This window comes from Haliotis cracherodii, unplaced genomic scaffold (assembly GCF_022045235.1).
Source record: "Haliotis cracherodii isolate W230 unplaced genomic scaffold, xgHalCrac1.p SCAF_12, whole genome shotgun sequence".
NCBI classification, from domain to species: Eukaryota; Metazoa; Mollusca; class Gastropoda; order Lepetellida; family Haliotidae; genus Haliotis; species Haliotis cracherodii.
This window is the reverse complement of record NW_027266267.1, coordinates 44,259,086-44,272,870: the sequence shown is the minus strand read 5'-3', so window position 1 is coordinate 44,272,870 and position 13,785 is coordinate 44,259,086. Positions and strand designations below refer to the sequence as shown.

Here is a 13,785-nt window from a genome sequence, read left to right as displayed (position 1 = left end):
CTATGCATAGACTCACTCGTCCATCAAAACATGGCTCCATAACTCCAGCCTAGTTCGGCAAGGGTAGAAACTTGACTTTGATGGTTACTTAATTCGTTTGCATCATGAAGATGTGATATCAAGAATATTTGTCTAAAGTCCAGTAGTATCACAGTAAGGATATAAGGAATATATGTCCACAGGCAAGAACTATCACTGATATTGTGATTTTAATTTTTTCAGCCGTGTAGTATAAGGGGAGACAACTGCTTGGTGTCCAGATGGCAGACGCTGGTGTCAAATCTTCCTGTGTTCGCCAGTGCTCTGTCAACTGAACACTGTGAGAAGATAGCCAAGTTCATGGTGGCCACAGCCCTAGACCAGGACAAGACAAGGTAACTCACATGGAGGCAGGGGTAGAGTTGTGTCCCTTGGCGGTTAGGGTTTTGTCCCTTGTTGGTTAGAGTAGGGGCCAAAAAATACAACATAGAGAATCTCACCCTTGTGTCTTATGATATCAAATATATCAACACTCGATATCTCACGAGGGTGAGATTTTATTTATCATCCAACATCATTTTTCCAACTTTTTCAGTTTGTAGGCAGTAATAATCAGTGTCTTAAGTGTAAAAAGTACTGCTAACCTTGATGGTTAGAATAGTGTACCTTGCTGGTTAGAGTAGTGTCCCTTTGATGGTTAGAGTAGTGTCCCTTTGATTGTTAGAGTAATGTCCCTTGCTGGTTAGAGTAGTGTCCCTTGCTGGTTAGAGTAGTGTCCCTTTGCTGGTTTGCTGATGTAGGATGTGATGGATTGATGATTATGCTTGTTTGCCATGACACTGGTTGCCATGGAACTGTTGCCATGACACTGTTGCCATGACACTGTTGTGTCAACTACATGTCAACCCACCATTTTACAACAAGTCCTTTTTCTATTTCAGCGACCTGTATTTAGCCTCTCTCACCAATAATCTCCTTGTGGCACCAGTAACTATGGAAACAAGGAGATTGCAGTCTTGTATCATAGCATCACTGTGGCCACAACTTACACCAACTCAAGGTTCTGGGAAAAGGTATGTAAGACTCATCCTTTATTCAGTGAGTCGGTGGGTTGTCGTACACGGCTTTGACCAGTTTCATTTATATCACATTAGAGGCGGTGGGGTGGCCTAGTGGTTAAAGTGTGCGCTCATTACATCAAAGGCCAGGGTTCAATTCCTCACGTGGGTACAATGTGTGAAGCCCATTTCTGGTGCACCCCGCTGTGATATTGCTGGAATATTGCTAAAAAGCAGCATAAAACCATGCTCACTCACTCACTCACTCACTCACTCACTCACTCACTCACTCACTCACTCACTCACTCACTCACTCACTCACTCACTCACTCCTATTACCTGACCCTCCCCGGGTACCTGCTGTAGGTCTCAAGAGATAGGTACAAACTGTCTGATTGGGAATAGTTTGACCATAGCCCTGGACAAAACGTATTTAGATACACGTATAAAACGATCTGGTCAATTGGACACTGAAGTTGACTGAAGCTTTATCTTTAATCAGACCCATTAAGGAGAGAAGTAATGTGTACATAGTCAGAAAGAAATGCGAACATCAGTGACTTGTAGTGTAACTGTGGAGTTCTAGATAAAATGTTTGTCATCAAGCAATGTATCACGTTGTCATCAAGCAATATATCACGTTGTCATCAAGCAATATATCACATGGTCGACGGGTCCCACAGGAGTACCCGGGTCCTACTCAGTTCGCACTCGACCCAAGTACCCGAGTTATCCATCCCTGTCCTACACCTTACAACATTAGTAAAACACCTTAAAACATTAGTAAAATATTAGTAAAACACCTTAAAACATTAGTAAAACACCTTACAACATTAGTAAAACACCTTAAAACATTAGTAAAATATTAGTAAAACACCTTAAAACATTAGTAAAACACCTTACAACATTAGTAAAACACCTTAAAACATTAGTAAAATATTAGTAAAACACCTTAAAACATTAGTAAAACACCTTACAACATTAGTAAAACACCTTACAACATTAGTAAAACATTAGTAAAACACCTTACATTAGTAAAACACCTTACAACAGTAGTAACACACCTTACAACATTAGTAAAACACCTTACAACATTAGTAAAACACCTTTCAGCATTAGTAAAACACCTTACAACATTAGTAAAACACTTTACAACATTAGTAAAACATTAGTAAAACCCCTTACAACATTAGTAAAACACCTTACAAAATTAGTAAAACACCTTACAAAATTAGTAAAACACCTTACAGCATTAGTAAAACACTTTACAACATTAGTAAAACACCTTACAACAGTAGTAAAACACCTTACAAAATTAGTAAAACACCTTACAACATCAGTGAAAAATTAGTAAAACACCTTACAGCATTAGTAAAACATTAGTTAAACACCTTACAACATTAGTAAAACACCTTACAACAGTAGTAAAACACCTTACCAATTCAGTAAAACTCCTTTCCACTTTGGTGAAACACTTGTCCATCCACTTTTGTCAAACACCTTAAGAATTTAATAACACCCCTCACCACTTGACTCAAACACCTTTACAACAAGCAAGTATAACACACGTCCCTCGTTGTTTACCAATGTGACAATTTCTGACATTTAGTAGGAAATACAAGAAAATGATTAGCTTTTGTGCTTTATGGTGCTCATATGTTTTTTATGTTACCAGTCCAAAGAAGAAGAGAAAGCTGTCCCCTGGAGTAACCATGGTGATTGAGGGCCTCTCAGAGCTCGGTGCCATGACGCCTGATGGTCCACAGAAAGCAGACAGGTATGTATTCTGCGGGACGCTCCATTTCCCCAAATGATGATAGACACTTTCTCCTGACTCACACATGGAGCAGAGACTAACTGATCTAATCTGATGGGGAACAAGATGTTTCTGTAAAGTTATGATGAGTATGTTTATACATATTTTGTTGGACATACTCCCATGGGGGATTCCAGGTCAGAACAGGTCCGTAACGATCAGCATGTCCGTCTATCAGCCGCCCATTTTCCGTCTATAAGCAGAACTCTAAAAACGTTAAATTTTGCTTGTTGAAAGCTGCTGTATTGATCAGTCTAGTCGTAATCTGGTGCCTTTTGATGATTTTGGATTTATTATCCCTTCGCCCAAACGAAGTTGGCGGGGGATATAGAAATGGGTTCTGTGCGTGTGTTCGTCCCGAAATCGATTCCGGAGCATAACTCGGAAACTCGTTAAATATGTCTCTACTTAACTTTGCATGTCTATCATGCTGAACTGGTGCCTTTTGCTATTTAGGAATTTTAGAAATTTTTATTTTTTACATTTCCATGGCAACAAGTTGGTGTTCGTTTCCGGAGCATAACTCAAAAAATGTTAAGTACTTTCTTTCAAAACTTTGCATGTCTACCAGGCACATACTGAACTGATGCCTTTTGATATTGAGCAATTATAGAAATTTTTATTTTTTATGTTTCCATGGCAACAAGTTGGATTTAGGAAACAATAAGGGTAGGGTTCGATTCCGGATGAAATTTTCCACATCTATCAGACACATGCTGAATTATTGCCTTTTGCTAGTTATGAATTTTAGAAATTTGTATTACTGGGCATTATTTCTAGAAATATTTCCTTGCCAAACATTGCATGTCTATATATAAGGCACATACTGAACTGGTGCCATTTGATATTAAGGAATTTTTTTAATGTGTATTTTAGAATTTCCATTTCAGCTATTTTGACATGGGCTAAGAGAAAAGTTGGGTCAGTTAACATGTTTGGGACAGTAATGTGTTAAAATGGGCAGGGGATATAGATGGATGATGCATGTCATCCTACCCAATTGTGTGGATCGATGCTCATGATGTCAATCACTGGATTGGCTGGTACAGACTTGATTATTTGCAGACCGCCGTCATATAGCTGGAATATTGCTGAGTGTGGCGTTATACAACAAAAAAAACCATTTCCGAATTGCACCTGACCGGGGTATATGTCATCTCCTGATGACTCTTGTTTAAGTCCAGAATGGACTCTCATTAGTTAATCATTATGAAAATAAAAACGGTTTAAATAATCAAATGTTTAAGAATTCAGATTCACAAGTTCCTTTTAAGAAATTGCAAATGGAATATAATCAAGCTGCCACTCATTTATGTTTAGCTTATATTAGTTACACTTTAAATATAGCACTCTTCCTCAACCAACACCTTGTTGTATAAGCAGTGTCAAATATATTTGGGGATGAAGTATTGTATTTATCTAAACATAAGGCACCCTCCCACATGATGATAGACACTTTCTCCTGACTCACACATGGAGTAGAGACTAACTGATCTAATCTGATTGGAGACCCCAACCTCCATGGTCCAGTGGTAGAGTGTCCGTGCGAAGAGCGGAAGGTCCGGGGTGATCCCCGACCACGTCATACAGGCACGTCGCTATATAAGTGCAATAATCTTGGACGCAATGTTAAACCCAATTTCACCTCACCTCATATAGCTGGAATTGTGAGGAGTATGGCATTAAACAACAAACATCAAGATATGTCAATATATTTGTCAATACTGTGGGAGAGAGGTTAAATGGACAAATACCTTACTCATAACATTGAAGTGCGTGGACAATGTTAGCCAATCTGTTCCAAGATGAAATAAAATGTAAGTGTTATTTCAGTGAAATTTTGCAAAAACAGTATCACGGTTTCATTTTTGATTTGTTCAGTGATTACCTGACTGAGTTGAAAGGAGTTGCCTCCCTTGTGACGAAGGCCTTGTCCATCACAGAAGACCCCATTGACCTTCAGCCTCAACAGATGCAGCTTCTGAAGGTGAGAGCCACGTTTGTGCCACGTTTGTGCCACGTCCTACAAGAAGAATTTCCCCTGTGGGACAAAGTAGCATCACTTGGCATCAGCATGATGCTCGAACCTCAGCACTTGGGCTGGCCTTTTTCTTAGATATTAGGGGGCATGGGTGGCCCAGTCGTCTAAGGCGCAGCGATTCGCTGTGCAGAGTTGCATCCCTTGGGCACGCCAGAAACCTATGATTGTGGGTTCGAATCCCGCTTCGCCCCGAATATGTTTCTAGATTGTCAGCACCATACCGTGCTCGTGGGTTTCACCGAAGTGGTAAACGTCTGAGACCTGCATCACTTCGGGCTTTCCTCCCACATTAAGCTGACACGCCACGGTATGACTGGAATACTGTTCAAAGCGGCGTTAAACCCAACTCACTCACTTACTCATAGTATCCCAATTGCGTAGATTGATGCTCATGATGTCAATCACTGGATTGTCCTGTTCACACTCAACTATTAACAGACCACAGTCCTATAGGAGGAATATAGCTGAGTGTGGTGGTAAACAACAAACAAACAAACCAAGGGCAGTGAAAAATCCAAGATTGTCAGGGACAAGTGTCTTGACAGAGCAACTTTGAAAGGATAAAGCATTTCTTCTTCATGCTGAAAGCCCTGTGTCAATTCCCCCTGACCCTCAATCTCACTGTGATGTTACTGGGATATAACAAAAAGCTGTGGACAACAAATAAAGGGGTCGTAGTTGGGGTAGCCTAGTGGTTAAGGCGTTCACCAATATATGAAGCCCATTTCTGGTGTGGCCCGTGAAGATTGGGGGTAAAACAGATCTTCAGCTACCCATCCTTGCCGTTAAAGGCGACTGTGCTCGTCGTGAAAGGCGACTAAAGGGATCGGGTGGTCAGACTCGCTGACTTGGTTGATGCATGTCTTCGATCCCTATTGCGTGGATCGATGCTCATGTTATCAATCACTGGATTCTGTGGATCGATGCTCATGTTATCAATCACTGGATTGTCTGGTCCAGACTTGAATATTTACAGACCGCCGTCATATAGCTGGAATATTGCTGAGTGCGGCGTTAAACAACAAACAAACATTACTGGTGTTCCCCGCTGTGATATTTCTGGAATATTGCTAAAAGTGGAGTAAAACTGGAGTAAAACCCAACTCACTCATTCACTCACGGGTGGTGATTTTTGTCAGAGATGAGGTCCAATGTGTTCCCAGTTACGCCATGTGCCTCTTATTATCTTCAGCTGTCAACAAACAAACTAGCTGTGTACCACATGATGATAGACACTTTCTCCTGACTCACACATGGAGCAGAGACTAACTGATCTAATCTGATGGGACAGCTGCAATATTGGATAGTCTGTTAGCAGTGGTAAAATAAATTGGATAGTTTTGTGGAAAATACCCAAGCATAAATGTTTTGGTGGTAATAGTGAAAAATGAATAGATACATCGCTGCCTTGTCATTTTCGCCACTACCAACAAACTATCCAATTTTTTTTACCACTGCCAACAAGCTATCACTTTTTTTTCACCACTGCCAACAAACTGTCCATTTTGTCAGATTTCTGAACAAATTATTCATTTATAAAATCTTCCCAATAACCCCCACCCACACCCACCCTCATTCTCCTCCCTTCACGCCAGAAACCTATGATTGTGGGTTGGAATCCCGGTTCGCCCCAATTATGTTTCTAGGTTTGTCAGCACCATACCCGCGCTCGTGGGTTTCACCGAAGTGGTAAACCAGGGGTCCGGAAAATTTAAAATCCCAATCGGACATTTACATTTATGCCACGCCCCCTTCAAACAGCGTGTTTTAGTACGACTTTTTACACACAAATTACAAGTTGTTACGTATTCATAATATGATGAATTACGAATTGTTTCAATTTAAATTGTTTAATTCACCGGACAATTAATAACAAATAATATCATTTTAGATATATATGGAAAACATTCGTTTGTTTCTGTTATAATAACGATCTGTCAACGTTGTGAACGGTCTAATTAATATTCATGAGTCTGCTAGAGTGTACGCGTTGTAACATTTGGATCGAGACTATTATCCCATATTTGGTTATCACGTGACCTCACGGGAAAAGTTTTTTTTTTAAACTAAAGATTATTTAAAACAAGACAGATAATATAATCATAAATCCTAAACTATCGTTGATAGCAGTAGTTATTTGAATACTTTTTCATCTGTACTTAATTATTGACCATAAAATTTTTTGTTATCGATCGTCACAGAAAGCAAAATGGCGGTCAATCAAGATTCAATATACGACTAGCTACTGAAAACAAATAAAATCTGCAAATCCTCGTTGTATGTCAACCAAGTGAAAGTCGTTAGCCACGACTTACAAAATGATCATTCAGACTTTGAGGGTTTGGCAGATCCGCTCGACTGATCTGCATCGGTCGACTGGCTGTCGTCACGCTTTCGCTTCTTGACTGAGGTTAAGTATCGTAGCATTGTGAGGATAATGAGGTACATCGATGATGCAAGGTATTTATGTACAGTTGTAAATACGTTTTACTCAAATTAACAAGATGTTCTCAGTAATAAATCCTCGATTAATCAGTGTCAGCTCAGTTTATTGCCTATTACAGTGATTGACCGATTGGACTATCATTCTAGGTACGATGTATTTACAGCAATCAAAACAAACAAAGCTTGTCAGTGTAGATAATCTTCATTGTGTTACAACTGCAGACAGAAATTGCTCAGTCCTAACGGTTGATCATGTCCGGTCAAAATTTAAGAATGTCCGGACAATACTTTTTAAAATGTCCGGACAGAAAACTTTAAATGTCCGGTAAGCAATATTTTAGACCGGACATTTGAGATTCCCAATCGGACATGTCCGGCGCATATGACGGTTTCCGGACCCCTGTGGTAAACGTCTGAAACCTGCATCACTTCGGGCTTTCCTCCCACATTAAGCTGACACGCCGCGATATGACTTGAATAATGTTAAAAGCGGCGTTAAACCCAACTTACTCACTCACTCATGTAGAACAATTCTGCCTTACAAAGAGAACAACTTCCTTTCTGCCAGGTCTCCGTTCAGGGATGGTTGTTGCATCACTACAATCACTCAAAGTCAAGTGTGCCCTCTGCATTGAGTGGTGGAGCACACCTCACGCTGTACATACCCACAGTATCTGTTTATCACTGGATTGTTTTGTTTCAGATCCTTGAGAAATTGCCTCTGGAGTTCCTGTCTCTGTCGGAGAGAGTCCGCTGCTTCTGTGGCCTGACGCTGCTGGCATCTTGCACTGCAAACAACTCCACCATCGTCCACCTGCTCACCACCCTCCTCGACAGCGTGGGGCCCATGCCTGTGTTCCAGATCGTCAGTGCAGACGTCTTCCTGTCATGGTTGACCACGCTCTGTAGTGACACACAGGTGAGTCAGCCAATATGTCCTCTGTGCAGCAGACGTCTGTGGTACAGATAGTCAGGGCAGACGTCTTCCTGTCATGGTTGACCACGCTCTGTAGTGACACAGGTGAGTCGGCCAATATGTCCTCAGTGCAGCAGACATCTGTAGTACAGATCGTCAGTGCAGACGTCTTCCTGTCCTGGTTGACCACGCTTTGTAGTGACACACAGGTGAGTCAGCCAATATGTCCCCAGTGTAGCAGACGTCTGTGGTACAGATAAACAGGGCAGACGTCTTCCTGTCATGGTTGACCACGCTTTGTAGTGACACACAGGTGAGTCAGCCAATATGTCCTCTGTGTTGCAGACGTCTGTGGTACAGATCGTCAGGGCAGACGTCTTCCTGTCATGGTTGACCACACTCTGTAGTGACACACAGGTGAGTCAGCCAATATGTCCTCAGTGCAGCAGACGTCTGTGGTACAGATAGTCAGGGCAGACGTCTTCCTGTCATGGTTGACCATGCTTTGTAGTGACACACAGGTGAGTCAGCCAATATGTCCTCAGTGTAGCAGATGTCTGTGGTACAGATAGTCAGGGCAGACGTCTTCCTGTCCTGGTTGACCACGCTTTGTAGTGACACACAGGTGAGTCAGCCAATATGTCCTCAGTGCAGCAGACGTCTGTGGTACAGATAGTCAGGGCAGACGTCTTCCTGTCATGGTTGACCATGCTTTGTAGTGACACACAGGTGAGTCAGCCAATATGTCCTCAGTGTAGCAGACGCCTGTGGTACAGATAGTCAGGGCAGACGTCTTCCTGTCCTGGTTGACCACGCTTTGTAGTGACACACAGGTGAGTCAGCCAATATGTCCTCAGTGTAGCAGACGCCTGTGGTACAGATAGTCAGGGCAGACGTCTTCCTGTCCTGGTTGACCACGCTTTGTAGTGACACACAGGTGAGTCAGCCAATATGTCCTCAGTGTAGCAGATACAGATAGTCAGGGCAGACGTCTTCCTGTCATGGTTGACCACACTTTGTAGTGACACACAGGTGAGTCAGCCAATATGTCCTCAGTGTAGCAGACGCCTGTGGTACAGATAGTCAGGGCAGACGTCTTCCTGTCCTGGTTGACCACGCTTTGTAGTGACACACAGGTGAGTCAGCCAATATGTCCTCAGTGTAGCAGATACAGATAGTCAGGGCAGACGTCTTCCTGTCATGGTTGACCACACTTTGTAGTGACACACAGGTGAGTCAGCCAATATGTCCTCAGTGTAGCAGACGTCTGTGGTACAGATAGTCAGTGCAGACGTCTTCCTGTCATGGTTGACCACGCTCTGTAGTGACACACAGGTGAGTCAGCCAATATGTCCTCAGTGTAGCAGATACAGAAAGTCAGGGCAGACGTCTTCCTGTCCTGGTTGACCACGCTCTGTAGTGACACACAGGTGAGTCAGCCAATATTTCCCCAGTGTAGCAGACATCTGTGGTACAGACAGATGAATAGACATCTGTTTTCCAGATAGTTATGGAAAGACATGTGTTCCAGAGTGTCAGAGCAGACGTCTCTGTTCCAAATAGTCGGGTCGGACGTATGTGTTCCAAGGTGTTTACCTTGACTTACAAAAGTAGGGGGCTAGTGGACCCCCAATAATTTTTTTTAAGGGTCCTTGCAGGCAATATGAGGGTCCTGTAAAGTAATGATATGGTGTAATGTACTGTATAATTACTTTATAGCCTGGAATGAATCAAGGATCATGTGGACAGTGTTCCTGTTTGATGGATGAAAAGACATACACCCATAACAGCTCTTCAAGCACTGTAGGTACAATGAATATAATTGTGCATCCTTTGGAATGCAGTATATTCTTTTTGTGTCCAATCTCAACATTCCTGCATACTGGACCCACATTTGTGTATCGCGTTAAATCCTGTGTTCCAGATAGCCAGACATCAGCTTGCCCTTCCTTGCGTCCTCTATGTACTACATTTTGTTATCCAGGCCAGGAAACTTCCACCTCTGCTGTTTGTTTCAGTCCACGAGTTGTCCTGCACAGACTCTGGTTGACAAGACGTGTCAGGTGCTGGTGAGGGACTTCCTCGTCATCACCAACATGGACGCATACATCACAAAGGTGAGGGACAACAGATGTACTTGCCATTAGATGATTATACGTCCTCCTTGTCACACTCTAGGTTAATATGGAACATGACTCCCTGTTGTTAATATGGTACATAACTCTCTGTTAATATGGAACATGACTCCCTGTTGTTAATATGGAACATAACTCCCTGTTGTTAATATGGTACATAACTCCCTGTTGTTAATATGGAACATTACTCCCTGTTGTTAATCTGGAACCTAACTCCTTGTTGTTATACTGGTACATAACTCCCTGTTGTTAATATGGAACATTACTCCTTGTTGTTAATCTGGAACCTAACTCCCTGTTGTTAATCTGGTACACAACTCCCTGTTGTTAATCTGGTACACAACTCCCTGTTGTTAATCTGGTACACAACTCCCTGTTGTTAATCTGGAACATAACTCCCTGTTGTTAATATGGAACATAACTCCCTGTTGTTAATATGGAACATGACTCCCTGTTTTTAATCTGGGACATGACCTGTTTTAACCTGGAACCTAACTCCCTGTTGTTAATCTGGTACGTAACTCCCTGTTGTTAATCTAGGACGTAACCTGTTCTAATCTGGTCCTGTTTTCTGCCAGCTGTGTGCTGACCTGAAGCTGTGCTGTGGCCACCTCCAACACAAGAAGATCCAGAAGGCCTCTGACCTTGAGAAGGCCAAGTTCATACTTGCCTCAGCCCTACTGAAACATGTCACTGTGGTAGGTCTGCCACCATTGCATTCAGCAAGTTTTAAATTTAGAACTGTAGAGTTCATGAGTTTGTGTCTGTTACACACTGTGTATGTTTGTGCAACATGAATAGTAACAAATACCAGTGAAGTGCAGTGTGTGCCTATGAATATTTGGGGGTGGGGCTATGAATATTTGGGGGTGGGGCTATGAATATTTGGGGATGGGGCTATGAATATTTGGGGGTGGGGCTGAGAATAGTTGGGGTGGGGCTGGGGCTGAGAATAGTTGGGGTGGGGCTGGGGCTGAGAATATTTGGGGGTAGGGGCTGAGAATATTTGGGGATGGGGCCTAGAATATTTGGGGGTGGGGGCTGAGAATATTTGGCGGTGGGGCTGAGAATATTTGGGGGTGGAGCTGAGAATATTTGGGGGTGGGGCTGAGAATATTTGGGGATGGGGCTGAGAATATTTGGGGATGGGGCTGAGAATATTTGGGGGTAGGGCTGAGAATATTTGGGGGTAGGGGGCTGAGAATATTTGGGGATGGGAGCTGAGAATATTTGGGGTAGGGGCTGAGAATATTTGGGGGTGGGGCTGAGAATATTTGGGGGTAGGGGCTGAGAATATTTGGGGATGGGGCCTGAGAATATTTGGGGGTTGGGCTGAGAATATTTGGGGATGGGGCCTGAGAATATTTGGGGATGGGGCCTGAGAATATTTGTGGTGGGGCTGAGAAAATTTGGGGGTGGGGCTGAGAATATTTGGGGGTCGGGGCTGAGAATATTTGGGGATGGGGCCTGAGAATATTTGTGGTGGGGCCTCTTCTTCAGAATAATACAGACTAACCTGGATCATGAGGCCCTTTAAAACAACATTCATCCTTTTTTGTTTCAGCAATTGCAGAAACAAAACCTGCCGTCAACAATCCGTGACTGCTACAGGGGTGTCTTTGTGAAGTTGTCGTCCGTCATCAGCACCATCGTCAGTACCCTCAGAAGTGTGCCGAGCAAGAAGACAGTTGTCTCCCCTTCCTCCTATTTGATCAGCTGCTTCAGATTTGTAGTCAACCAATCATGTGTGGACTTTGGAAAGGAGGTTAAGAGGAAAGAGAAAGAAGGGGTTGCTATGGAGATTGATGGTGAAGACGCGAAGCCCGCGGGAGATGTTGAAACAGTGACTTTGGACGAGAATCTCACTCTTAACACGGAGTTCGTCATGAAGAGATTGACAGACGACATTGGGCAAGGGGACGTAAGTAGTCAGTGTGAGCATCTTAGATCTTGGATGAGGGGGCACAGGTGGCCCGGTCATCTAAGGTGCCGCGATTCACAGTTCAGAGGTGCGTCCTTGGGCATGCCAGAAACCTATGATTGTGGGTTCGAATCCCGGTTCGCCCCCCGATTATGTTTCTAGGTTTGTCAGCACCATACCCGTGCTCGTGGGTTTCACCGAAGTGGTAAACTCACTCACTCACTCACTCACTCACTCACTCACTCACTCACTCACTCACTCACTCACTCACTCACTCACTCACTCACTCACTCACTCACTCACTCACTCACTCACTCGATGTTGGATGATGCCAGGAAATACATTAGAGCACTATAAATCTCTTAACAATTGTTACCCTGAAGAGATGACTTGATTAAATGCTCAGTCTTCAGACCTGAATTTATTTACTGTATTCGGCGTAATAAGTGCCCAGGGCACTCTCAAAATTAGAAATAGGGGGCTCTTATTAGAATTATATTTTGGTGAAAAAACAGTTGAAAGATAAATTCGTGGTTTATGCTGACAGCCTGAAATGTTTATATACAACAGATATATTTTGCCAGAATTTAATTCCCCATAACTAAGAGTGCATATAACACACGAGTGCGTATTATACACAAACAAATAAGTCTTGTGTACATTGATCAATCGGAAGGGGTGCTAATTGGGATCGTTCACAAGCCAATATATATGCAAATATCGCTGTGGGCACTTATTAGAGCGGGGCTTATTACTTTGAGTACGGTAATTCTTTCTCTTTCAGGGGTGTGACCTGTCTTCGCTGGAGTTTATCCAGACGGCATGCAACCATCACCAACACCTCAAGTCCGTCCTGACACCTGCTGTTGTACATAAACTGTACGAGGTGCTCATGTCTGCTGTCACTAGGTCACATGACCAACATAAACTGATGATGTCATCAAAACCTGTGCACGAAGCTGACTTGTACAAAAGTGTGAAGTCCCTCCTTGATGGGCACGTACCAACACGGAAAACCCCATCCCCTTGTAACTCTGACCTGGAACAGCAAGATAGCTTGAGTCGGCGTCACAGTTTGATGTCTGCCCTCCAAGATACACTGGCTTCAGTTATTACTTCCTGTGACCTTGACCTATTCAAGACAATTTTGGCGAACCTGGTGGACTCTACAGTAAGTTTTGTTTGTTTGTTGTTTAACGCCACACTCAGCAATATTCCAGCTTTATGACGGCGGTCTGTAAATAATCGAGTCTGGACCAGACAGTCCAGTGATTGACATCATGAGCATCGATCCACGCATTTGGGATCGATGGCATGCATCAACCAAGTCAGTGAGCCTGACCACCCGATCCCGTTAGTCGCCTTTTACGACAAGCATAGTCGCCTTTTACAGCAAGCATGGGATGGTGAAGACCTATTCTACCCCGGATCTTCACGGGTCCTACGGTAAGTGAAATAACAGTGCCACCTGTAG

General features: G+C 43.1%; 1 protein-coding gene across 1 annotated transcript in view; it reads left to right on the top strand.

The window, feature by feature from the left end:
- LOC139458451 (unhealthy ribosome biogenesis protein 2 homolog) overlaps nt 1–13,785 on the top strand; it is a 50,733-nt gene that overhangs the window by 21,901 nt on the left and 15,047 nt on the right. Inside the window, exons 12-20 of the mRNA XM_071239891.1 lie at nt 223–374; nt 921–1,052; nt 2,713–2,814; nt 4,735–4,840; nt 8,043–8,258; nt 10,274–10,372; nt 10,969–11,088; nt 11,955–12,311; nt 13,096–13,482. Coding sequence (XP_071095992.1) covers nt 223–374; nt 921–1,052; nt 2,713–2,814; nt 4,735–4,840; nt 8,043–8,258; nt 10,274–10,372; nt 10,969–11,088; nt 11,955–12,311; nt 13,096–13,482 — 1,671 coding nt within the window. The remainder of the gene's footprint in view (nt 1–222; nt 375–920; nt 1,053–2,712; nt 2,815–4,734; nt 4,841–8,042; nt 8,259–10,273; nt 10,373–10,968; nt 11,089–11,954; nt 12,312–13,095; nt 13,483–13,785) is intronic.